Below are 25,602 nucleotides of genomic sequence, written 5' to 3'. Positions count from 1 at the left end.
GCCCGAGTGCCAGTTTGTGGGTTTTTTGGTTTTACAAACATCTCCAGGGTGTGCCAGAGGATGGTGCCAGACTCTGCTCAGTGGTGCCAGTGACAGCCAGACTCTGCTCAGTGGTGCCAGTGACAGCACGAGGAGCAATGGCCATAAACTAAACCTCAAGTTCCACCTCAGCACGAGGAAGAGCTTCTTTCCCTGGAGGGTGGCAGAGCCTGGAACAGCTGCCCAGGGGGTCGTGGAGTCGCCCTCTGGAGACATTCCAACCCAGCTGGACAGTCCCTGTGTCACCTGCTCCAGGTGACCCTGCCTGGGCAGGGGTTGGACTGGGTGGTCTCCAGAGGTCCCTTCCAACCCCAGCTATTCTGGGATTCTTGGATTCTGTAGTATGTACATACTGTGTGTGGCAGAGCTCTCCTACGTGCCAGTGGCACCTCAGCATTATCTCCAGCACAGTCATACAATCAACAGTGCGATTTAGTGAGCAAACAAGTGGATAACTCGATTCTGAGTCGTGCATCTCTATCGGAGCACGCCCATATGAAATCCTACATGTTTTTAACACCTGTCACGTGCTTGTAAATCCGTATTAAGGAAAGATTTTCCTTTTTCCGAGAGCACTGGCACGTGTCACCCAGGGCAGGCACGTCGAGCCCTTACCTGGAGCTGGGAGGGGTTGGGCTGCTCAGGGTGGAGAGCCCAGTCCTGGCCCCAGACCTTTGGTCTAGAGTGGACATTTGGCAGTTTTCCTTCTATTCCCGGAGAGCCACAGGCTTGTGATCACATGGGGATGGTGACCCAGCTCCTGGGAGATGGTCTGGCACCCATTGAGCTCCAGAACTGGGTCTTTCCAGTTGGAAAGGTTAATTAGCTGTGGCTTGGCACTATGTTAAAAGCACTTTGATTTTTCTTTATCCTGTGGTCTGGCAGATGTGACCACCTGCAGCACATCCTGCATCCAGCCTCTGAGACACAGTGGCCTTAGGGAGTTCTTGATGGGGGTCAGAGAATGAAAACTTGGGGACCAGCACAGACTTCCTCTCTTCCTTCTTTTTGGCTTGCTATTAGAGGTTTGGGGACCACAAGATAAGCCTCCCACTGTGGGAAATGTGCTCCAGAATGTGAATTTTGTAGCCACTCCCACTTTTCTCCTCTTCATGTCAGGTGAAAAATATGATTATTTTATTTAACACAAACAAATGTATGTCCAGGATGGAGGTGGACCAAAATATCATCTTACATATAAATAAATGTGTGTATATATGATATATTCAACACAGCGTGGTGTAAACGTTTAGTAGGAAAAGCATCATTTTAGAGAAACCCCTCAAGGACTTGCCTTCAAAAAGATTTCAACACTTGGTGTGCTTCACACGGAAATGGCTGAGCTGTTTCCTGCTCTGGGGAGCACCGAGCTGATGGTCTGGATCTCCATCCTGTTTACCAGTGCTCCTTTTTAAAATTTATTTGCAGTTTTATGAGAACATTTCTTTGCTGATATCCGTGAGGGAGGGAGAAGCCACGTGAGTGACTGACAGGAACTGCTGGAATGGCTTTGTCTACAGTTCTAGAAAACTATAAAGCTGAATTTCACACATGAAGGAAAGGTCAAGCGGGGATAACATTTTTATATCTGTTTTCCTTAAGCGCCAATAAATGTTTTAAATGATTCTATTGACCTCGTTTGTTTTGTAAAATCAGGAAAAAAGATAGAGACCCAGGGAATTTCCTACAGAGCTTTATTGTTTGGTCTTCAAGCAATTAAATAGTTGCAGAAATGTTTTCAAATCACAGCAATCTCCTGGTTTGGCAGTTCACAGACTTTGCTTCCTTATTAGTGATTTATTTTATGAAGTTGGTTAAAATAGAAGCATTTTTATTAGAAAAGAAAAAGCTCATAACCTGGAAAGAAGCTGTTGGTTACAGAGATCCCTGCTCAGTGTTACTCCCCTTGCTCCTTTCCTGGTCAGCCGTAGGAGCAGAGCTGAATCTTTAGGGAGAGGTGCTCCCAATTTTCTCTGTTTGCCCTCAGGGCCAGCATCATCTTGGATTTCAAAGGGAAAAAAGGAGAGATGCTCAGATTCAAATCAGAGCAAGGAAATTCACTTTACTGTCTCTAATTGAATCCGAACTCAGAGCCAAATTAATTCCATCCAAAGGAAGGAATGTGGTGCAGAGCAGAAGGATATGGCAGCATTCCTTCCTGCTCCCCCCTGGACATCCCTAACCCACCTGACCTTCTGCTTCCAGCACTGATTTAGGAGCTGGAATGTGGTAGGGCCTGTTACTAAACAAATTCCTGACACAGACGGGATATTAGGGAGAAATTCCTTCCTTGAGGGTGGGGAGAACCTGGCACAGGTTGCCCAGAGAAGCTGTGGCTGCCCCTGGATCCCTGGAAGTGTCCAAGGCCAGATTGGACAGGGCTTGGAGCAACCTGGGATAATGCAGGGTGTCCCTGCCTGTGGCAGGGGGTGGGAATTGGATGGTCTTTGATGTCCCTTCCAACCCAAAGCATTCTATGATTCCATGATCCCTCCTAGGAGCTGGTGCTTCCCAGGCAGGGAGCAAAGGCTCCATCCTGCCCTGCCAGACGAGGTTTCCTCGGCCCAGGCACCTGCTGAGAGTGGCTCCTTGCAGGGCTCCTGCTGCAGGTGCTGCCAACAGAGCCCCTGTTTTTCAGTCACTGAGGTCTGTGAGACCAGGCTCACTGCAGCTTCCTGAGTATGGGCCTCATTCCTAAGAGCTGCTGAATCCGTGCCTGGAATGGAATTACACAGAGGCCAATGACAGTAACTACCAGGAAACACCAGTAAAACTCGGGCTGAAGAAAATGAAAGGGTGTGTTTGCCTTTCTCAGGGGAAGAGCTGTTTGATCTGCTGCTCTTATCTTTGCAAGGGCTAAGCAAGGGCTTGGAAACAGGCAGCTGACAGTGGGGGCTTGGGGAAGGAAGAAGGAATGGGGCTGGACACCCTCCCTGGCCCTCTGAGCCCTGCGAAAGCCATGGCACAGGGATCCCCACAGTGCAAAGGTTCCAGCTTAAATACAGCCCCTGAGCAAAGCAGGGGTGACCTCAAGGAGGGCTGGCTCCAAGGAGAGGAGACACAAGGAGGGATGATCCCAAGGAGGCCTCACACGGCTCTTTTCTCAGCACTGACCCCAGGATGCTCATCTGTGGGTTGGGAAAAGGACTTATATTCTCACAGCCTTCATCATTTGGGAACCTAAACACCACTGACTATTCAGTAATTTCTTTAAAGTTTTAAATAAAGGCACTGGCACAGGTTGCCCAGAGGGGTTCTGGTTGCCCCATCTCTGGAAGTGTCCAAGGCCAGGTTGGATGGAGCTTGGAGCAACCTGGGATAGTGGAAGGGGGTGGGACTGGATGGGCTTTAAGTTCCCTTCCAACCCAAACCATTCCATGATTCTATGATATTTTGAGGGGAAAATTTTACCCTCTACCTCTCAGGATTCTTCCCAAGTTTTTTTGTGACGGTTTTTAGGTAGTTCCACTTGAATGTAACTGTTTCCCTCTCCAGGGGAATACACCAGCAGGAAGCTGACTTGTATTTACATGTAAGGAGTTGAGCCTAAAGTCCAACCAGTGACAAGCCAGCACCAGGAATTAGTCACACAGTTGTCTGAGAAATTACCACCAACTAGGAAACAGCAGCAGAAAAAAATGACATATATTTCCAGGTAAGTGAATCACAGTGATCAGTTCTGCTTGGGTACAAGAAATACATCACCTGCAAACTTTCTCAAAAGCGTGAATTGATGTCCCAGTCGTGAGGAAGGAGCCTCACTGCCAGCGGGTGGGATGTTGGTCTCTGTTCAGATCCATCCAGAACCACTGAAATGTGTTCAGAGCTGTCTGAGGTGTACGACTGAGCACGGGGTAAACCAAGGCCCTGGTCTATACCCAGGGATGCAGTTCATCATTTTAAAATCTGTGCTGTTTTCGTGTGTGGATCCTCCTGCTGATTAAAATGAGAGCCCGGGAGTAGTGGCGTATATATTGGCAATGGCAGGGATAGGGAGAAACCCAAATTATTTCTGCAGGTTGGTTCAGCCAATCCTACTTGTGTCGTGCTCCTGTCTGTCTCCTCCTTCCCAGACTCCCTCTGAGCATCCCTGGAATCAGTTCATGCATTTTGAGCACAAAACTACAAAACTGGGGATTTCTTTTTGTGCTCCTGATAACTAAACCACAAAATCTCCGGCGGTGGCAGAACCCTTTGCTTTAGGAAGGAGATGCTATTTGAAATCCATTAAAAATGTTGTAGCTGTTTCCCGTGTGGATTTTGAGGGTCTTTCCTTATCTTACTCCCGTTTTTGCCTCTTAAAAATGAATGACCCTGTTGTTATGAGGGCTAAGCTTTTAAAATCACTTGTCCCATACAGGACAGGTACACCTGGTGTCTCCTTTTCCTTATCTCCCTGATTAGGGGTGATTCCTTTTTCCAGAAGTAAGGCAAAGCAATTGAACGGGAAGTCTCAGTCAATGGAACAGATTTTTCTCAGCTAACAGGTGCTATGTTGACTTGATAAGAATTAATCATTAATGAACTTAGTTCTCCTTCCACATTACTCTTTTCCCCACCAGGCTTTTGAGAGAAGATTAAATATTGCTTTCCCTGTTTTCTGAAGGAGGCAAGGAACACAAAGGTCTTGCCTTTGCCCTGAAATACAGTGAACTTCTAACTGGAGCCACTGCTGGTGGAATCCCTGGGAGAGATGAGGCACTTTGCATGCTCTGCTCATCGATGGCATGGGGAATGAGGAAAGGGGAGGAGTGGGATGAGCACTTCTCTGACTAATCTGGAAGGAACACGGTGATCTTGTCTCTGATCACTTTACTATATTTATCATGAAGTAAGAACAGATTTTTCCCGAGTTCCACGTTCCCTGGTACTTGCTCCACTTGCTGTTGGTTGTACTGGCGGTGCTGGGGTTTTCCCCCACTGGGTTTGGGAACGCACAGGGCAGGCCTTAAACCCCCTTGGAAATTCCACCCTGCCTTTCACATCCCATGGCTGAGTCCCAGCACGTTCACACACTGTGCTGACCTTGGACCACACACTCATCAAACACCTTTTTTTTTTTTTGGAGAAAATGATGCAATGAAAGGAAACTTTCTCCTGCAGTGGTTTAAGTTACATTCCTACCCTTTCTGGAAGATTCTCTCTTGAATCACGCTTTTGTCCTCTGCATGACCTCAGGAAAATATGCCACTTTTACAAAGGAGCTGTGAAATTATTGCAGCAAGCGCTTGGTAAACAAGAGCCCATCTGACACACCCCAGGCAGCAAACAAACCTCCCACAACAGGCAGAGCTCCCCCTGGGCTGGGCAGCTGCATCCCAAGGGCTTTTCATGGAAAATGAACCCTCTGGTGCCCCATTTCAGGCAGTTTGATGTGATGCAGTGATTTTATATCAGCTGATCCAGAGCAGGGACTGAGTCCTGGTGGGCAATAACCAGAGATGCCCCAGGAACGATCCCTCCCAGGATACTGCAGATTAAAGGGAGTGGGACTTGTGCTGAGGTGGGAGCATGGCAGAGGAAAGCAGAGACAGGCTTGGAACAGAGAGGAGAATTAAAGTGTCCAAAGAACCATCTCCTCTCCATGTGCTGGCTGCTCATGGAAAGGGCAGAATAAGGGTTTGTAGAAAACAAGCACAGTCATGGAATCATAGGATCTCTGAGGATTGCTGAACCAGATCCCACTGGCCACAGAAAAATGCTTTAAAGCCTGCAGCAGCTGCTGAAATTAGGATGAAATAAAATACATTCTTGTTTAGATACTACAAAATCTGTCATCCCAGCCTGTGTGAAAGTTCAACTGCTTCCTTTGTTCATGAGGTGAAGGAGACTTTTGTCAACTCCAGTGTCTGGGGTTTCATTATTCTTTTTAAATAAGGGTCTGTTTCTCAATTTATTAAAAGTCTAAACCCTCTTTGTACTCTTAAGATCGGCTTTTAGCAGCTGGGGTTTTCATTAAAGGTGCTGATAGTTCGTGTGTCATCGCAGGTGACCTTCGAGAACAGTAAAGGGCAGGTTTTGATCCTGAAAGTGAGGGAGGGGAAGATGGAGCTTTTCTACAGGCCTTGTTCCAGGCAAGGGCCCCCCTTGGCTGTGCCTTCTCATATGTCTTCCTTGCAGCCAGTGTCCTGAGGGTGGTTTGAGGCCTTTCCCTCCCTTTGCCTTTCCTACAGTGGGCATAGAAAGAGAAATCCCTGATGTAGAGTCCCACACATTGTCAGCTGTGAGGGTACAGGTCACTCACCGGCCTAGACGTGACTTCCATATGTGCTAAAGGCGGTTCATAACACAGCTCCTCCTCTTCTCCACGTGTGGGCATTTGGGATGAGGCCGTTGCTTGTTAGACTTGGAAAATGTCTGTGGAGGGGCTGGTGAGGAGCTGCCTTTGGTCACCCTTATCACTCAAACTCTACTCTGGCTCCTGTTGGATGCAGGGAAGGATTGCTCCAGGCACTTGTCCCACCAGGGCTGCTGTACTCTGGTTAAACCCACCAGATTAGGTTATTCCTGATCCACACTAGAATGCAAAGAAAGGCAGACCCTCAGTGTTTATTTGTCGTGGAAGGGAAGCTGCTCTTGTGATGGGAATAGCAGGGGGGACAGCCCCGGTGACCGTGGGTGTTCCTGGAGCCGTTGGATGACCCACCCCGTGTTCCCAACCATGGGCAACCTGGGAGAGGGAGCCTGGTGTGACTCCCCACGACAACACCTGAGTCACCTGCCGTGACACAAACATGTTCCTGTACCCAGAGCAGTTATGGCCACAGTGATGCTCCTCGGGGAGCAGGAGGCAGAACTCCACCTCGGCAGGGCTCTCTTGGAGCAGGATGAAAAATCACGGAAGTTATGGAGGAAAACTTGTGTTTCCTCCATCTCGGCAAAGCCAGGCAGTGCACTCCCACATGTTACCTGTTAATTTTATGATCTGTTTGGTACCTTGTAAAACATATAAAGACAAAAGTAACTGTTGCCCTCAAAGCTGTGTAAATTGATGAGGAAACGGCAGTGACCAGCAATAGTTGAGGAGTGTCACAGTTTCTGGGCAGACCACTCCTACCCTTCTGTTAATAATTACCCATGAGGAGGTCCTGATTTATGGCAGGATAATCTGGAAGTAGTAGAAGTCAAAAAGTAAACTTAATAATGCCTAAAAAACGATGTTTTGTCTTGGTTTTGTATAAGTTCAAATGTATCCAGCAGAGAAGTGGAATTAATGGCCTATTCCAGTTGGTTATCCATCCTTCCCAACAGAAATGGCCCTGGCATGGCCAGATGTTGTGGAGGACGTGTTGAGGAGCACTTGAGGATTCCAGAGGGAATCTGGCCATCCCTCCCTCTGGTTTCATGGGCAGTGTCACTCCAGACTAACCTGACCTGACTCATGAGGTCGTTCTCCAAGGAACAGTTTCGTGACATCAGCCTTGACAAGGATGGGGCACTGATACTGCTGTGACATCTGCAGAGCCTGGAGCTGAACCCTCTGGGATGACACTGGAGGGGTTGGTGTCCCTGAGCAGTGCCAGGCTGTTCTCCTCCCTCCGCACATCCCTGCTCTGCTCCTGCAGAACATTTTCTCAGGAACCACTTCCTGAGTTTGGAGTGGTTTTACTCATATTTCCCTTGATCTGAGATCCCCTGTGACCACCAGTCTCCCAGGGAACCCAATCTCCCCCATAAACTGGCCCTCCAAACTGCATGGCTGGTTCTCCAGCCTTGGGTGATTGCAAACCCCTGTGTAACCTTCCCTTATGTAACGTTCCATCATGTTTTCCACCCCTCCCTTTCTGCTTGAATTCCCTGAGAATGGTGAAACACAGCAAAGCCTTTGACCAAGGCTGTTTCCTGCTCTTGTTTTCAGGACATCCACATATCTTCCAATGCAGAGCAACGTGTTCTCTGAACCTCCCTGCCCATCTCCTCTTCCTGCAGCTCCTCCAAGGTTTTCCTTGTCTTTGGCTTTTCCCAGTCAGAGTAAACATGTTTAAGCCTTTACACTCTTAAAAATACACTGTGGTTTGCATCTGCTCTGAGACAGGAGACCAATCCAAGGTGCTTTGTTGGTAGTCTTGGTCCTGGATATTTCCAAGAGCCATGTGAAGGTGAGCCTGGCCCTCTTGGCCACCTTGGAGACTGGGACCTTCTAATAAAACTCCCTGGATGAAGTGATTTCTTGTCTCTCCATAAAATCCTCACCCTTTGAGCTGGGTGTCTTTGCTGGACCCTTTGTGAACAGAGGGATGGAGGGTCAAATTCCAAGGCTAGGGAGAGCAGGGAGCTGCTTCACATCCCCTTTCCACAGAGCAGATCCTGTCTGGCTTCCTGAGCCGGGAAGTGCCCTGGAGGTGCTGTTTAAGGGGTTTTCCCACCAAATTACACACAGAACCAAAGTTCTCTCTGGATGACTTTCCCTTTCTAATGGAGGACAGATATCCAGCAGCAGTAGATAGAACTGCAACAAAACAGCTCCCTTTGCCCCCAGAAGCTGCCATCCTGCTGTGTGGGAGCAGCCTCACGTGCTCATGGAACACAAAGCAAGGCCCTCCTCACTGTACTGCCTGATATCCAGAAGGAATGATAATGATAATGATAATGATAATGATAGTGATAATGATAATGATAGTGATAATGATAATGATAAAATGGTTCAATTTAGGCTTTATCAAAGAGGAGAGAGAGGGAGGACAGAGAAGGCGGTTTGATCACTCGGTGCCCATCAGCCAAGTCATAACCTGAGGCAGGCACATGCCGGTTCAGGGAGAGGACAGGCTGTCCAGGGCTGGAATTACCTGTCTTTCCGTGCCTCTGGGCAGTGGAGCTGGTCCTTGGGAAGAGCTGAGAGGGTATGGACACCTGGCTGGATGCAGGACAGTGCTCAGGGCGCTCAGAGCTGAGTCTCCATCCCATATTTACATCTGAGGAGCTTTTGGCCCTGGGACGTGTTTGTTCATGTAGGACAAGGGGCCAACTGACAGAGAGTAGGTTTAGGAAAGATATTGGGAAGAAAATCTTCCCTGTGAGGGTGGGGAGGCCCTGGCACAGGTTGCCCAGAAAAGCTGTGGCTGCCCCTGGATCCCTGGAAGTGTCCAAGGCCAGGTTGGATGGGACTTGGAGCAACCTGGGCTAGTGGAAGGTGTCCCTGCCCATGGTAGGGGGTGGGAATTGGATGGTCTTTGATGTCCCTTCCAACCCAAACCGTTCTGTAATGCTATGACAACACTGGCATTGGTACCTCCCATAATTTCTGAGAGCATTCAAATATTGATAAAGCTGCCAGAAATCCATTTAAAGCATCTCAGAAGGTGGGACAAAGCCGTAAAGAAAAAATATTTGTAACAATTATTACACGTATCAAGTGGTGCCTGATTTGTGCTTTACGACAACCCACGTTGTAAATCAGCTTTTGGGACTGGGGTGAGCTCATCCTGGGCTGCAGGTAACTCTCTGCAATACAGCAATAAAAACTCTGCGTATGTCCCCGGAAATCTCTCGGGGCTGGAGCTGCTGCCCCAGTGACCTCCCGCACGCCCAGGGCCTGGCTCGCTTCCCAGCACGGGCTGGGATGTGATAAAACACGCTGGATCTGCTCCCCGGCTCCCTGAACTCTGCCCCTGCCGCCACAGCCGGGACTATTTGCATATTAAAAGCAGGGGGAAAGATAACAGTTAAAAGGCACCCGGTAGTTTGCCAAACTACGGAATTTCTGCGGGGCGGGGCGGAGGAGGAGGCTCGGGAACGCCTGTGCCCTGCCTCCTGCTCCAGGGTATTTAACCTGGGGAGTCCTGGCTGGGGCCACAGCTCTGCAATCTTCAGCAGAGCACACATCCCTCCAGGGCACATCCCTCCAGGGCACAACACACCAGGACATTCCTCCAGCTCCCATCCCTCCAGGATATCCCTGAAGGACACATCCCTCCAGCTGCCATCCCTCCAGCTGCCATCCCTCCAGCTCCCATCCCTCCAGGACACATCCCTCCAGCTGCCAGTGAGGGAGAAGCAGGCGTGGGGAAGATGAGCTGCAGCAGGTACCCCGTGGATGTGAAGGCTGTTGGCTTCATGCAATGCAGAAAGCAGAAGGTATGTTAATTTTTATAATTTTTGGCTTTTTTTTTTTCTCCTGAAATATATTATAAATTAGGAAACTAGAAGGCTTTGGACTTACTCTTCCAGGGGTGTGTTTGCTCATTCCCCACAGCGTTGGGATTAGGAGCCTTGGGATCTAGGATGAAAGGATTTTTGTAATGGGCTTAATACCATAAGAAAATTGTTATGTTGGATTTTACTCTCCTTCTGTCATAGCACCATAAAATCCTCCTGATTTCATCTATGATTACCCATTTGGAGCCCTAAAATTAAGGAAATATTTTTGTGGGTTTAATGTTTAATTGAATTTTTTAATGTGGTACTCAGCCTGAAGCCAGAACTAACCCACATCTCAGACGGAACACTGTGATTAAATTGCACTTCTTTTCCCTTTTCTTTTCCCAGAACTACATGATGTTTGTGACTTGGTCAGACCAGAACAACATTCTCATCTACCGGACATTTGAAGACTTTAAGAAATTCCATGTAAGTGAGTTTTCAGTTCCTGAAATGTCAGGATTCCCATCCTGGGGAGGGAAAGGAGCCCAGCCGTGTGTCAGGGCTGTGAGGAATCACTGTTCTCTCCTTCTCCTCTCTTTTAGAAAGAGCTGAAGAGAAAATTCCCCATGGAGAGTGGCTCCCTCAGGAGTTTACCCAGGTTTAAAGGTAAGAATAAATCTCTGACGGACCAACAAACATGTGAGTGGACAGGACAGGCATAACTGGGGACACAAACTGAAGTCTCTGAGTCTGACCTTCCTCTGGAACAGGTTAAGAGCTCTCTCCTGCTCCTGGCACAGCACCACTGGGTTATATCAACATGCTTGTGTCTAGTACAGACTTAGAATAACCCAGAAAGGCTTTTTTATTAGATAATTGGGAAATTAGTGTTACACTTTAAATATTTGCACAGACCTTCTTGAAATATTTACATGTGAAAAAAAGATAAATTTTAGATGTTAAAAAAATTGTATCAGGAGCTATTAGAAGGGGCAGAGAAGCAGGGACAGTGACTTTGTACAGTTTGGGACGGGGCAGGAAGGGTGGGGGGGGAGGACACCCCGTGTTCAGGCAAAAGATGCTGCTCCCAAAGAAATCCAGACCCACTGTTGTCTTACACCAGCTGTGCCCTTGTTCTTTTAAAGGTGTGATTATGCAGCACAGGAAGGGTGGGAAGCTGAACAGGTGCCTGGAGATCCTGAAACTTCTGGAAACCTACTCCCAGGAGCTGCTGCAGATGGATGCGAGGATCTCCCAGGGGGGAGACGTGAATCAGTTTTTCAAGGCACAGACCCAGGACCTCGACCCCTCCTTCCCTGAAAACAGGTGTGAAATCTGGGTTGTCCTTTTTGTTTGTTCATGAAGCAGAAATGTTATGGAATGTGGGTAGAAGAGAAACACCAGTTACAGGAGGGCAGCAGAGCAGGTGCTCTGATCTGGGTTTATGTTGTCTCTTGTGCATAAAGCTACTGCATAAGTGATTTTACCAAAATTAAGGCTAAACTCAACCTTCCACCTGAGTTTTTGATGAGAAACTTTGCTTTGCAGTGTTGTGATCATGCCATCAGAATTTAGAAGGGAAAAGAAGCACCAGCCCATCTCCATCACCCTTCCCCAGGCGTCCCAGAGCTACCGCTGCATCGAGAGCTATGAAACCAAGGACACCAAGAACAGGACGTTCACAGTGGCTCAGAAGGAAATTGTTGAAGTGTTGATCAAGGACATGACTGGTATGTTTGAGGGGATTCTTCAGTGTCAGGGCTGAAGGGGCAGGTTGATTCATAGCCCGGCAAATGCCAGGGTAGTGTCAGGAGTGCACGTGTTTGTACTTGTGTGCCTACCTGGGGGGACAGTGAATGTCCCTCCTGTCTCTTGTGTCCCTTATCCAGGGATTATGGTCATCTCTCAACTTGCAGGCTGTTAAAAACTGGGTGTTTTGCTCTTTGTAGGGTGGTGGCTGGTGGAAAATGCAGACAAGCAGATTGCCTGGTTCCCAGCCTCGTACCTGGAAGAGCTTGATGTCCATGAGGACATCCAGAGCAACTACAGCTCAAATGAGGAGGGTAAGTCTGCTCCTGGCTCTCTGGGACACCTTCAAAAAATGAGTTCTGCAAAACCTCACCACTTTAACCACTGCTTGGAGTCCCCACCTGGATCTCTGGAGCTCTGACTCTTCTGTTCAGCTCTGCCATGGAATCACAGAATGGTTTGGGTTGGAAGGGACCTTTCAAGGTCATCCAGTCCCACCCCCTGCCATGGGCAGGGACACTTTCCACTAGCCTACATTGCTCCAAGCCCCGTCCAACCTGGCCTTGGACACTTGCAGGGATGGGGCAGCCACAGCTTCTCTGGGCAACCTGTGCCAGGGCCTCCCCACCCTCATTGTAGAAAAAACATCTTCCTCGTGTCCAACCTAAATCACTCAGTTTGGGGTCCCTGAGCAGCCAGTCCCTCTCATGGACACTGCCCCACAGCTGAGCTGCTCTGTCACAGGGTAGGGGCACTTTCTCCATGGGGCAGATCCAACCTCCTCCTCCTCCCCCAGGCAGCCTGTACTTCGTGGTGCAGCCCTACGAGGCGCAGAAGGCGGATGAGCTCTCTCTGCACAGCGGGGTGGTCGTGGAGGTGCTCAGGAGCTCTGACAACGGCTGGTGGCTCATCCGGTAAGGAGGCTTTTCCAAAGTCCTGCCTCCCCAGGGAGCTGGTTACCTGCTGCAGCTGCTGCTTGCCCTCTCCTTGCCATTTGGGTGCATCCCTGAGCTGAATGTCCTTGGCCAGGGATGGTTTCTCAGTCCTCACACCCCACGTACAGCATGGGGCTGGGCCCTGCCCTGCTCTGCTCCCTCCCCTTGGTCCGAGCTGGCCGAAGGGCTCCTCTCAGTGTTCCTTCCATCCCTGCCCTCAGGTACAATGGGAGCACAGGCTACATGCCCTCCATGTGCCTCCGGCCCTACAAGAATCCTCACCACAAGCTGCAGACCATCATCAACTCTGGGCTCAACGTCTCCACCCCGAACCTCTGCTCCTCCCTGTCGGCCCCCCAGCCCCGGGGACAGGCCATGGCACAGCCCAGGGCACAGCCTGGCTCTTCCTTCCACCTGAATGAAGAAGATGGGAGCTCTCAGAGGAGCAGATCCAGGTCTCTGCCCAGGGCCAGCTCCACCTCGGACCTGGAGTCAGAGAGCTCATCCCTGAGCTTGGGCAGCAGCAGCGAGCAGGGCATCCAGCTGAGCTGGAAGCCCGACCTGTCCCGCTCTCTACCTGAAGTGGAGCAGAACAGGAGCTCCCCTGCCCTGGCCACGCACAGCACCAAGTCCCCACGCCTCACCCCCAGGGACAGGAATGACTCTGGCTTCGTGGAGTCGTCTGCAGCCGACCTGAGCTCGCCCCTGCCCGACCCCGACCTGGCCACGAGTGTCCCCAAGGTGCCAGCGCGGCCCTCGGCCCACGAGATCCTGCAGAGGTGCAGCACTGTCACCAAACGGGCCCTGCAGGGACACAGCCCCCGGCCAGGCCTGCAGCCACTGCTGCCCAGCCTGCACTAGAGCAGGGACAGGGGACAATGACACAGCCCGGGTAGAGCCAGGCACCCCTCACCAGAGCCCTGTGGGAACATCAGCCCTTGGACTGTGGCTTCCCAAGGACACCACTGGATCCCAAGGAATACACCCACTGACATCCATCCCCTCCTTGGGCAGCACCGATTCCTGCTGCAGCGTCACAGGGAGACTGGGAGCCAGAAGGGAGTTACTGGGAAAGGATTTAGTGGTTTAACTCCTCAGGGGAGTCAGGGCAGCTGCGGATCCAGCAGCTCCTAAGTTAGAGGTCACTTGGAATTCAGTAAGTTCTCCCTCCTGCCATGCAGCATGTGAACAGTTGAACATTTCACAGTCACTGTTGCATTATTCCCCACATCAGGTGAGCTGCAGCCACCCCAGAGGGCAGAGAAGTGGCACCAGAGTGACTCAGAGTCACCAATGGCAGCCCAAGCTCCAGTTACTGGACTGTGGGAGGGATGGGATGATGCAGCTGTGATGTCATTTACCTGAACCTCATATTTAACATAGATATATATATATATATATTTAAACTGTTTAGGTTTTGGTGTTGGTTTAGGGTTTGTTTTTTTACAGCTTAGATCAATTTAGGTAGTGGAGAGGCCATCAGATGGATTGGCTGCATCTGCTGAATGGCTGTGCCAAAAATCCTGTTGGGGAGGAACCTCATCCCTGGCTGTTCCCTCCAGCCGTGGCTGTGCAGACACAGGAGCACAAACAGGGCTGTCACAGCTTGTGTCCCACCTGGGGACAGGGACAGAGGTCACTTTTATGGACAAAACATTCCCCTTCCAAGGGATTCTGGCAGTTAGCAAAACTCCCAGCAATTCTCATCCTAAAATCATTGCTAGATTTGTTAGGTGAATAGTTGTAGGAAAACTAAAGCTTTTCTATACATTTCTGGCTTTGATTGTAGTTATTCTCCCTGTTAATGTTTTTTAGAAACAACTTGTGAGATGTTTGTGTCGTTCTGAATTTTATACATTTTTGTCTTTGAAATAAAATACATGTAAACATGTCTGAAGTCTGAGTTTTACACCTTAAAAATGTGCTACCTGGGGAATTAAAATCGTGCTTCTCTCCCTCTCAGCTGCTAAATTTGGGGTGGGCATGGGTGAGAGACCTGCCTTGGTCCAGGCTGCACTTTGCTCAAGCAAAGTGATCGACACCCAGGGCCCAGCTGGGCTTGGGGACATGATATGACATTGCCAGGAGTGCCTCTCAGCTCCATAAAGTTTTTAAATCCCAGTAAAGCCCAACTACTTGTTGGGATTCTGCTTTTCCTCCAAACTAAATGATGTTTGAGTGTCTGGGCCTAAAAACTCAGGGTGTGAAAATACAAACCAGAGCTTGGCCAAAGGAACGACCCTTTCCTCTCATTGGGCCCCGAGGAGATTGGATGCTGGGCTTCTTTTACAAATTAACATTTAAAAATTTATTATAAAACACAGGAACTAAAAATACAGTTATCATCCTGGTGGGAAGGAGCTCAGGCTCCCCCCCTTTGGAAAGAGGAACCGGTGGGAGGAGGGTCACAGGGTCCCGTTGTCCTGCTGGGCCGTGTCCCCCAACCTCATGTGCTGCCACATGAAGTCGATGAACATGGAGGCCTGGAGCAGCCGGCTGAGCCTCTGGAAGTGCCTCTCTGCAGGGACAGGAGTGATCAGGGCAGTGGGAAAGAGCTCCCTGGAACAGGGTGCAAACGTTTCCCACGTCCACAGACTGTGGAGCCAGGCTGGGAGAGCTGGGGGGGTTCAGCCTAGAGAAGGGAAGGCTCCAGGGAGAGCTGAGAGCCCATTCCAGGGCCTAAAGGGGTTCCAGGAGAGCTGGAGAGGGACTGGGGACAAGGGATGGAGGGACAGGACAAGGGGAAATGGCTTCCCACTGCCAGAGAGCAGGGTTAGATGGGATATTGGGAAGGAATTCTTGGCTGTGAGGGTGGGGAGGCCCTGGCACAGGTTGCCCAGAGAAGCTGTGGCTGCCCCATCCCTGCAAGTGTCCAAGGCCAGGTTGGACATGGAGCAACCTGGGCTAGTGGAAGGTGTCCCTGCCCATGGCTGAGCTTTAAGGTCCTTTCCAAGCCAAACCATCCCAGGATTCCGTGCTCCAGGCCACGGGAGGACACCCCAGGCCCGGCCCCGCAGCGACTCACCCGTGTAGGGCAGCAGGGACTCCACAGCAGGTTTAATGCCCGAGAACTGCAGGAGACTGTCGGGTGCCTCGTGCTTCAGGAGGATTTCCAGGACAGCCTGGGCCTCGTGGCAGTTCCGGGAGTTGGTGTTCCAGGTGACCAGGAATGCCAGCACGGCCTCTGTGAGGGAGGGACACCCGTGTCTTGGGTCTTACAGAGGTTCAGCTCCCACAGACAGTGACTGACGAGCCCAGAGGGGCAAAATAATTCCAGACAGAACCATTCCTTGAGCCATCACACCCTAAATGTGTGGGATGATGAGGCCTAATGTCCCTGAATGTCCCATGGCAGGGGATGGAGCTGGATGAGCTTTAAGGTCCTTCCAACCCAAACCATCCCATGGTTCTATTTTATAATTCTTAATTTCAGTTGAGAAAACAAGCCCCTGACCTGGAAGCTTTCAACACTCAAACCACATTGTGACAAACCTTTCTGATCCTTCCGGAGCCGAACAATGTTCTCTTCCAAGTGCTTTCTCCCCTCAGGTTCCTTAAGGATGGCTGCAGAGAGAGAAGGGAGAGTCCAGGCTGAGAGCAGGGAGACCACTGGTTATCTGAGGTGATTGCACTCAGGAACACGGGAGAGAGAGAGGGAACACTGAGGCTTTCAGACTAACAATTAGACCTTGGAGCCTGGAAAGAGTGTTCTGGAAAGCAGAGGGCAGGAAAATGCCTTTGGAGCACGAAATGGACTCACCCTTGACCACCATCAACACGGTGTGAGGCCGATCCAGGGAAATGGCCAAGCCCAGGGCTCGGAGGTACCTGTGCTCATGGAGCAGGTTAGAAAGCTCTTGCTCTCTGAAAAACAAATCAGGGTCGAGAGTGAGACCAGTGTTTGAGTGGTGGAAACAAACACTGCACAAAAAGCAGCAGATTTGGCAGTAACAGCGTGCAGGGGGGTCACACCAACGAGTCAGTGGTGCTTGTCAATAAATGCCTTGGTGCTCCCACTAAATACTGGGATTAGATGGAGCTGGATGGCTCCAGGTGTGGGCAGTTCCACTGGACAGTTTGCCTTTCGCAGCTCTTAATTGCACAAGACCAACTCACTTCATAATCTGCTCCTCCTGTTTAGCTTGTGCTTCTTTCTCCTCAATTTCAGTGACATCCTATAAAAACAGGATAAAACTTTATCAAATCTTGCTTTAATACACACGGATTTTTATTGAGCCATCGAGTGCTTAGGAGATCAGGTTCTGCAGCAAGATCTCTAGGCCAAGTAATTTAAGGGTTAAATCCAGCAACTCCCAACTTCCCTCCAAGCCACCAGTGCCTGAGGCTGCTGAGCCCCATCTGCTGCTGGGGAAACACAGTCTGGCCAAAAAAAATAACCCCAAACCCCAAGATAAGCCTTACTGACCCAATTCCAAAGTGCAGAAAATGGGAACACATGAGGAACAAGCCACTGGCATCCCGAGTTCTCCATTTATCCTGATTATTAACCCCGAGAGGAGTCAGGACCCCCCATGCTATACCTGCCAGAGTGTGATGCAGGAGTCACTGGAGGCTGTCACCACCATGTCATCTTGTTTGTTGGAGTGAAGACCCCAGATTTTATCTTCATGACCATCTAATGTCTTCACACACTCGTTTGTTTTAATTGTCCAGAGTTTTAAGAGACCATCAGATCCACTTTTGGAAGAGGAACACAAAACCAAAAAAAATAATCACTGGACAGATTCATTCTTGCTCTGCCCCCACCTCAAATATCAGATAAACTTGTCCCATTCCAGTGCCTTCCAAACAGGAGCAGAATTAAACAAAATGTGCAGGGCAAGATGCATCCTTAGCTCTGCCTCCTGTGTGTCCCCAGCCCAGCAATGCACAGCAGATAAACAGAATCCACGGAATAACTGGAGAAGAGGATTCATTCAGCCCCTGTAGAAAGCTTGGCCTAAATATGGCACCTTCCTATCAGTCTTTCCAAGGACTCCTGGGACACAAGACTCTTCCCTCTTGCTGCTGCTGGTCAGCCAAGAGATTCCCTCCTGACCAGCTGTGGATCTCCCCCAGACCCCCGGGACAGGCACAAACCTGCTGAGCAGTTGGGCCCCTCGGCTCACAAAGATGATCTTCAGCACTGAGGCATCGTGGCCTTCAAAGGTCTGGGAAGGGGAAAGGAAGCTCAGTTTCCAAAGGATCAACGCCAGGGCTTTGCCTGGAGCAGGGGCAGGAGCTCTGCTCACCTTCAGGCAGCTGAAGTCCCGAAGGCCCCAGAGCTTCAGGGTCCCATCTGCCGAGGAGGTGGCCAGGACCTGGTCCACGGGGGAGAACTGCACGCACCAGATGCCCCGTCTGTGCCCTGAGAACACCCCCAGCAAGGAGCAGTCGGAGCAGGACCACAGCTTGGCCAGCCTGTCCTGCGAGCCTGTGGCCAGCAGCTTGTCATTGGGGGACACTGCCACACTGTTGATGTCCTGGGGAGGGAACAGGAGCACAGAGCACTTCAGCCTTTGCTCTGGGAATGACCAGAAGGGGAACACAGGAGAGGGAGATTTAAGTGCCAGAGGCACGTTCTGAGCTCAGGGGGAGCCTGACCTTGTTGTGGCCCTTCTCAGTCACTCTGGCATGGAGGGTTTCTGGGCTGGAGATTGAGGCTGCTTTTGCTTTGGAAGTGAGGGATTCCGGGATATTCCAGATCTTGATTGTGCAGTCCTGGCTGCTGGTTACTACAAAGCTTTCCTTCATTCTGAGAGGAACAAAAACATCGAGGAGGCAAATCAGTGGCTTCCCCTGCACAGGAGAAAAGGCCCTTCCCCTCCACGAGCAGGATCTCCACAAAGGGACAGCCTGACCTGGTCTGTGTTACCTGGAGCAGGCGACAGCACCCACGCCGTGGGCATGGCCCAGCCCCTGTGCCACACAGACCACCCTGCCAGCCTTGCCCATCCTCCAGACACGGATGCTCCTGTCCTGTGGGGGAGAGCACAGAAAATGCTTGATTTTCTGACAAGAGATCAGATCCCTGGGCTCTCACCACATCCCCAGCCTGACTGGTCCCGAATTTTGCAGCTTGAACCTTTGCCTGCCTTTGTCAGAGCAGGTGAGGACCCACAGCCAGACAGGATAAACCTCCAGCCTGGGGTTCCAGAGTGGAGATTTATTTTGGGGTCTATCAGACATTTATTTTTGGGTGTATCAGGGCAGTTAGCACCTTTTCTTCCAACACAGAAGCTCCCATCAGTCCCACACTAACAACTTCTCTGATCTCTAATTCCAGACCCAGATGCCTGGAGAAGGAACCATCTCCTTCAGGCTAATAAATACAATTGATTTCCCAGGGACAACATTAAAAAGGATAGTGAAGAACCTTATCTTTGGGGGATGCAGCAGACAGAAATTGTATGAATAAAAAGCCCTTTCCAGAGTGCTAAAAGTGGTACAATATTGCCCATAAAGATCAGTAAAGTGAAGAGCTGCGTTAAATGAAGAGCAGTGACACACCTTGGCACAGGTGACAAACATCAGGCCTTTTCTGAAGACATCCAAAGCCATAATTGTTTCTAAACAGAAGGAGACAAAACAGATGGATGCACAGAAATACTGCAATGGGACAACAGGAATGTGTGAGTTAATGAGCCCACTGTCCTGGGGACAGGTCTGGGACACTGGGACAGGACATTCACAATCCCTGTGGAGCGAGTGGCACTCACACCCCTTCAGCTCCAAATTAAACTGATGTCACTGCCAGTGACAGGGACAATGGGATATATCCTTTCTCCACACAACTCCCAAACCTGTTGTGATGCTGCTCAAGGGTTCCAGCCTCCACAGGAGCTCCAAGAGAAGCTGGACAAGGGAACCCCTGCCCCTCTCCCAGCCGGGTCAGTGCTGGCACTCACCTGTGTGGCCGTAGAGGATCTGGCAGTGGGATGTTGCCAACTCAAACACTTTCAGCTGGGGGCTGTTGGTGGCCACAACAATGTGAGAGTCACCAGGGCCCAGGAACTTCACATCCAGAACCTCCTCGTTGTACCCAGCGAGCTGGAATGGGAACAGTTCAGCAGGGAAAAGCTGCAGTGCTGTGATCTCGCATTTAACGCTGGGTGTAAGGATCTCTTTTACACATAAGCTGGAGCACAGGAGGGATTTCTGCCTGGGCAGAAATCTGCTTTCTGGTTCTTATGTTGGTCTCTGTGTAAAATTCCCCCCAAACAGCCCCAACCAGTGAAATTTCTGGTTTGGAACCAGAACAGGCCGGAGATAGGAACAACCCCAGAACAGGCCGAGGACAAGGGACAGAGCTTTTACCAGGAGCAGAGCTGATCCCAAACCATGGGTAAAGGCAAAAGAAGGCTGGGGCTGTCACCTGCTTGCGGAGCTGGAGGGTTTGTGCCTCGTAGAACATGACGTTGTGCTCCAGGGACACGGTGACGAGCTCTCCCCGTGCGGGCACCCACAGGCACTGGCACAGGCTGCGCTCGCTCGGCTCCTCCCGCGGCGCGAAGGGCACGGGCTGGGCATACACACAGCCTGCACTGGCCACCTCCCACACCCTCAGGATGCCTGCAACAGCCACGGGATACATCCTCTGTCACAGCCAGCCTCACACGGTGACTGCCCAAGGGGTGTTATCCGAACCCTGGCACTGCCCACGGGAAAAGCCGCGCAGCTCCAGGGCAGGACCGGGCAGAGATCCAACTGCAGTGGCATGAGAAGCCACAGTGCTTCTGCAGTCTAAATCAAACCTCGTTGCGGTTTGGGAATATATTTATATGTATTTACGGGTTTGAAAGTATATTTTTATGTAGATAAATGTATCTGAGTATTTAATGTTTCAGAGCACATCTGACCTGTCCTGCTCATCCCCAGCTGCCCGAGGAACTCGGGAGCAGGCTCTGCTCTCCAGCCCAAGCTTCTGCCATGCAAACAACTCCCATCCCAGGAGTAACAGCAATCACAGCCCCCAAACGTGGCAGTGGCACTGCCTCACCTTTGCTACCAGCTGTGACAAAGTGCAGCCCTTGTTTCTTCACACCCAGCTGAGAGAAATCCCCCTTCTCGGGCAACAACACAGCGGCTTCCACGGTCTGCAAGAGTCAGAGAGTCACAGAACCAGGGCTGGCCAAAAGCTCTGGGAGGGCAGAGAAACCTCATTTCATAACACACAGAACCTGAAGAGGGAGAGCTACTGTGGGACCACGACCTGGGAACCACAAAAGGATTCCAAGGGAATAAATGAACCCCAGTTTCACCTCGTAGACGGGGATGGTTCGTTTGCTCTCCCTGCTCTCCAGGTCCCACACCATGCAGATTTTATCACGGCCAGAGCTGCAAAGGAAAAGGTGTTTCAGTGCCAAATCCATGTGCAAATCTGGCACTGTGGGAGTTCAACACCTCTCTGGAGAGGCCATGGGAAAGAGCACCAGCATTCCCTGTGCCAGCAGAGTGTAATGCCAGAAACACAGACCAGGCTGGATGGGGCTTGGAGCAACCTGGGCTAGTGGCAGGTATCCCTGCCCATGGCAGGGTGTGGGACTGGATGGGTTTTAAGGTCACTTTCAACCCAAACCATTCCAGGATTCCATTCTACAGGTGCCAAGACCCTCAGCCACCTTCTCCCAGACCCTCTGGAATCACCCAGCCCTGGCAGGAGGTGAACAGGACAGAGGTCAAACCCCTGTACCCAGGTGGTACCTCAGGAGGGTGTTTCCATCTGCAAATGCCAGCGAGGTGACAGCACTGAAGTGCCCATCCAGCACAGCCACACATTTGCTGGAATTCAGGTCCCAGATGCGGATTTTGTAGTCCATGGAGGAGGAGAAGAGCTGCAGGCGGGAGATGTCCGGGTGGAACTCGACCAGGCTGGGCAGGGGGAGAGGAACAGGACAGGAATGAACCACCTGCAGTGCTGGCCTTGGCCCAGCATCTAAATTAGGACACATTAACACAAGTCAACAGGCCAGGCTGGATGGGCTTGGAGCAACCTGGGATAGTGGAAAGTGTCCCTGCCCATGGCAGGGAGTGGAATGAGATGAGCTTTAAGGTCCCTTCCAACCCAGACCATTCCAGGATTCCACGAGAGATCAACTGACATGACTTTCTTTGTAGGGTCTCATTCCTCTGCCACCCACCAGAAGACTTTACTATTTGTCTTTGCCAGTGTTTCCATGCTCTTGGAGCAGACCAGCCAGCAAGCACAGGGATTCCATTTGGATCCCAACGAATCTGAGGACACTGGTTAGTGGTGAACATGGTGCTGCTGCTGGTTCATGGCTGGACTCAATGATCTGAAAGGCCTTTTTCCAATCTCAACAATTCTCTGGTTGTATGAAAACTCTTGACCAAACTGGGCTAGATATAATCATAGCCCTGCTCCCAAAAACCAGGAAGAAGAGCCCAGAACCTGCTTGGAGTGGGCCTTCCTATTCCATTAACTCAAGATATTCCAGGTCAACCCCAGCACCCCACGAATGGCAGGGACTGACAGACACAACTCCTCCTTACTGTACCACTCCAGAGGATCCTTTCAGGTTGTGTGTGCAGTAGTGTTTGACCATATCCCAGACCTTAATGGTGCTGTCACAGCCACCTGGGGAAAGAAGGACACAGGGAATGAACCATGGAAGAGAGGGAGGCAGGAGTCCAACACATCTGCAAAACTTCAGGGGTTGCAAAGGCACAAGAAAGGAAAATGAACCCAGTAAGAACAACCCATGGCAAAAGAAGCCTCTGGAGCACCTCACACTCAGTCAGACTGTGGAACAGGGAGGTTACAGGTCATGCCTGAGCTCCTCCATCTCCAAACATCCCTGTGCCACACCGGGAAAGCTACACTGCTCTGCCTCAGAGGTGCCTGATGTTTATCTGCACTTTATTGTGGACAGAACACTGAAAGGATCCCTTGTTGTCACAATATCACTAGCAAGTAAAACAGAATCTCAGGATAGCTGGGGTTGGAAGGGACTTCTGGAGACCACCCAGTCCAACCCCTGCCCAGGCAGGGTCACCTGGAGCAGGTGACACAGGGACTGTCCAGCTGGGTTGGAATGTCTGCAGAGAGGGAGATTCCACAACCCCCTGGGCAGCTGTTCCAGGCTCTGCCACCCTCCAGGGAAAGAAGCTCTTCCTCGTGCTGAGGTGGAACTTGTGTTTTAGTTTATGGCCATTGCTCCTCGTGCTGTCACTGGCACCACTGAGCAGAGTCTGGCACCATCCTCTGGCACCCCTGAAAATATTTGTCTGGATTGATGGGATCCCCTCTCAGCCTTCTCCAGACTAACCAGGCATTAACCATCTCCTCAGGAGAGATGCTACAGACCCCAAACCACCTTTGTGGCTCCTGCTGGACCCTCTCCAGCAGCTCCTGGTCCTGCCCTGAGCAAGAGCCAGCACGGGGCACTGACCCTGTGCTGTGCCCAGCTCCGGTCGCTGTGTCCAGCTGAGGGAGGTTATTCCAGAGCCGAAGGGCCCCCCAGAATCCCCCCAGTGCCCCGTACCTGTGGCCAGCAGGGTGGCCGTGGGGTCGCAGGCCATGGTGGCCACGGGCAGGGGGTGCAGGGCCCGCCAGGCGCGGGCACAGCGCGGCTCCCGCCAGTGCCACTGCCGCAGGAGCAGCGCCCGGGAGCTCGTCAGCAGCACCTGGAACGGGCACAGGGACACGGTCAGGCTGGGATCGGGGCTGGAATTCCATCAGCGCACACACACAGGCCACAGGGACACGGTCAGGGATGGATTGGGGTGGAATTCCTGCCAGGGCCCATGCACAGGGCACAGGGACATGGGCAGTCACAGATTGGGTTGGAATTCCTGCCAGGGCACAGGGACATGGTCAGTCATGGATTAGATTGGAATTCCTGCCAGGGGCCACGCACAGGGCACAGACAGGGCAGGTGCCACAGTTCAGGCTCCCAGCATGTCCCAGTCACACCCAGGAGGGGACACAGGGAAGGGCCTGAGGAGCCTCCATGGAGATCTCTGGAAGCACAGAGGTCATGGAATAGAATCAGGGAATCTCCTGTGCTGGAAGGGACCCACAGGGATCATCAAGGCCAACCCTGGGCACAGGGCTCCCCAAAATCCCCCCACATTCCTGGAGTGTTGTCCCAACACCCCCTGCAGCAGCCCAGCCCAGCCCCCTGATCCACCCAAAATAAACCTCTGATCCAAACACACCTCGTCATCGGGACTGAGCACAAAGGCAGTGACATCCTCCTCCTCCTCCTGGGAAGGGAAATCCCACAGTTAAACCATCCCCGGAGGGATCTCAGAGCTCCCTTCTGACACCGAGCACAGCTTGGGGACAACCCCAAACCCACCCGCCTGTGTTCGGGACAGTTCCCACCCTCCTCATTCCCGGGAATCCACAGTGGGAAAACCCCTCCCGGCAGCGGCCGTGCCCCTCACCTGCTGCAGGCTGTGCAGGAGCGCTCCCGTTTCCACATCGAGCACGTTCACTTTGCTCCCGCAGGGGCAGAACATGAACTTCCCATCGCGGCTTATCTGGGCAAGAGGGGGTGAGAAGCAGGAACGTTACAGAGCCGGGAGACGCGGCACTCCCAAACCCTCCGGAGCCGGGATTACCTGGATTCGCCCTCCCTTGTAGAACGGCTCGATCTTCCGCGACACGGCGTAGCTGGAAGGGAAAGAGACGGGAACGGAGCGGCCCCGTTAAACCGGAACGGCGGCGGCCGCGCAGCCTCATCCCGGCGGCCCCTCGGTCGCCCTTTCACTTCCATCCCGGCCCTCACAGCCCCAGCCCGGCCCTCACTTGCTCTTGAAGCGCACGGGTTCTGCAGCGGCCGCGTCCGTGTCCGCCATGGCCGCGCTCCACGTGCTTCCGGGTACCACGGGAGTCGCTTCCGGCGCGCGAGTGACGTAAGGAAGGGACGCCGTCGGCGCCACGTTCAGTGCGGTCACGGGGCGGCGGGACCGGAGCTCCCGATCCCTCCGGGGCGGCGGGAACAGCCCGGCTCCGCCCCCGCGCCGCTTCCCAGCCATCCCGACAGTCCTCCAGCACAGCATCCCCCCCCCCGCCCCAAGGAACCCACTTCCCGGGTCCACCCACAGGTGAAAGCGGGATTTTTGAACGGTGGAAAAATGAATGCAGACTTGAGGCTGTCTTTTAGGCAATTCATCTTTTATTGAGCATAAAAGTCCATAAGTGAACCCTTTCCAGCTGCGACCCCTGTGTCGCCGTCCATCGCGGCCTCCCTGTGGTTCGCACGGACGCCATGGGGAAGGGACCGCCCTGGTCGCGCTCCGCACCTGTGAAGGAGAGGAAAAGCGCTCAAACAGCCGTTCCAACGCCGGCCCTCCCGGAGCACCCCAGCACGGGGCTTATGGGAACATGGGTTTTACTCCCCACACACAGCCGTGGAGAATAAGCTTAATGTTCCCGATGCTGTGGGCGCCGTTATCTCACCCGGGGCCACGGCAGACCCCGAGTGACTTTCAGACCGCGCCGGGCGCTACCGCGGACCCCAGAGCGCCTTCCTGGGCCGCTCTGCACATCCCACCCGGTCTGACCCAACCCCGGCTCAGGCGACGCCATGAACAGCACCCAGCGGTGTGGTTTAAAGGCCAAAGGAGCCCATCAGGCGCACCAGCCCCACACCCAAGCTCACCCGCCCCGGGTCTGCCGCGCAATGAGTGCGACAAGCGTGCGCACCTTTATATACGGGGAGCTGCGCACGCGCTGTCCCCGCACCCTGTATAACCAGCCGTAAGCCGCTTATTTGCCGCGTGATGTGTTCTTCATTCAGCTCGCAGGGCTCGCACGGTAGGGCTGTGC

At 52.0% G+C, this 25,602-nt stretch overlaps 2 protein-coding genes and 1 non-coding gene across 4 annotated transcripts; 1 reads left to right on the top strand and 2 right to left on the bottom strand.

Moving 5' to 3' along the window:
* Positions 1–9,147: 9,147 nt before the first annotated feature.
* Positions 9,148–14,827, top strand: NOXO1 (NADPH oxidase organizer 1). Its single transcript, XM_027656674.1, has 8 exons — positions 9,148–10,113; positions 10,525–10,605; positions 10,722–10,785; positions 11,265–11,445; positions 11,668–11,849; positions 12,069–12,182; positions 12,665–12,782; positions 13,025–14,827. Exons 1-8 carry the CDS (start codon positions 10,048–10,050, stop codon positions 13,662–13,664), a joined length of 1,446 nt encoding a protein of 481 aa, XP_027512475.1. The 5' UTR covers positions 9,148–10,047; the 3' UTR covers positions 13,665–14,827.
* Positions 14,828–15,087: 260 nt separating this feature from the next.
* Positions 15,088–24,646, bottom strand: TBL3 (transducin beta like 3). 2 transcript variants are annotated; one of them, XM_027656672.1, is made up of 22 exons: positions 24,580–24,646; positions 24,393–24,444; positions 24,216–24,311; positions 23,985–24,032; positions 23,309–23,450; positions 22,317–22,401; positions 21,507–21,674; positions 21,065–21,140; positions 20,803–20,899; positions 20,179–20,375; positions 19,712–19,853; positions 19,314–19,372; positions 18,679–18,782; positions 18,408–18,558; positions 18,056–18,286; positions 17,904–17,974; positions 17,345–17,501; positions 16,920–16,978; positions 16,564–16,667; positions 16,296–16,367; positions 15,829–15,987; positions 15,088–15,321 (listed from the first exon to the last, which is right to left on the bottom strand). In XM_027656672.1, exons 1-22 carry the CDS (start codon positions 24,627–24,629, stop codon positions 15,209–15,211), a joined length of 2,433 nt encoding a protein of 810 aa, XP_027512473.1. In that variant the 5' UTR covers positions 24,630–24,646; the 3' UTR covers positions 15,088–15,208. The 2 variants fall into 2 exon arrangements, with proteins under 2 accessions (XP_027512473.1, XP_027512474.1); XM_027656673.1 differs by lacking the exons at positions 23,309–23,450; positions 24,216–24,311; positions 24,393–24,444; positions 24,580–24,646 and having other exon boundaries at positions 23,985–24,028.
* Positions 24,647–25,146: 500 nt separating this feature from the next.
* On the bottom strand, positions 25,147–25,271 carry LOC113953557. The gene has a single exon (XR_003529916.1). It is a non-coding gene; the product is annotated as a small nucleolar RNA ACA64 (small nucleolar RNA).
* Positions 25,272–25,602: the final 331 nt, after the last annotated feature.

This window comes from Corapipo altera, unplaced genomic scaffold (genome assembly GCF_003945725.1).
Source record: "Corapipo altera isolate COAL_440 unplaced genomic scaffold, ASM394572v1 104, whole genome shotgun sequence".
NCBI lineage: Eukaryota > Metazoa > Chordata > Aves > Passeriformes > Pipridae > Corapipo > Corapipo altera.
This window is presented reverse-complemented; position numbering and strand designations above follow the sequence as displayed.

Excerpts from the sequence above, each read along its gene's own strand:
- NOXO1 (XM_027656674.1), top strand. The coding sequence starts at position 10,048 with ATGAGCTGCAGCAGGTACCCCGTGGATGTGAAGGCTGTTGGCTTCATG. Across the intron at positions 10,786-11,264 it reads GAGTTTACCCAGGTTTAAAG|GTGTGATTATGCAGCACAGG; the intron begins GTAAGAATAAAT and ends GTTCTTTTAAAG. Across the intron at positions 12,783-13,024 it reads AACGGCTGGTGGCTCATCCG|GTACAATGGGAGCACAGGCT; the intron begins GTAAGGAGGCTT and ends CCCTGCCCTCAG.
- TBL3 (XM_027656672.1), bottom strand. The coding sequence starts at position 24,629 with ATGGCGGACACGGACGCGGCCGCTGCAGAACCCGTGCGCTTCAAGAGC. Across the intron at positions 22,402-23,308 it reads GGCCACCCTGCTGGCCACAG|GTGGCTGTGACAGCACCATT; the intron begins GTACGGGGCACT and ends TTCTTTCCCCAG. Across the intron at positions 15,988-16,295 it reads GCTCCGGAAGGATCAGAAAG|AGGCCGTGCTGGCATTCCTG; the intron begins GTTTGTCACAAT and ends CCTCCCTCACAG.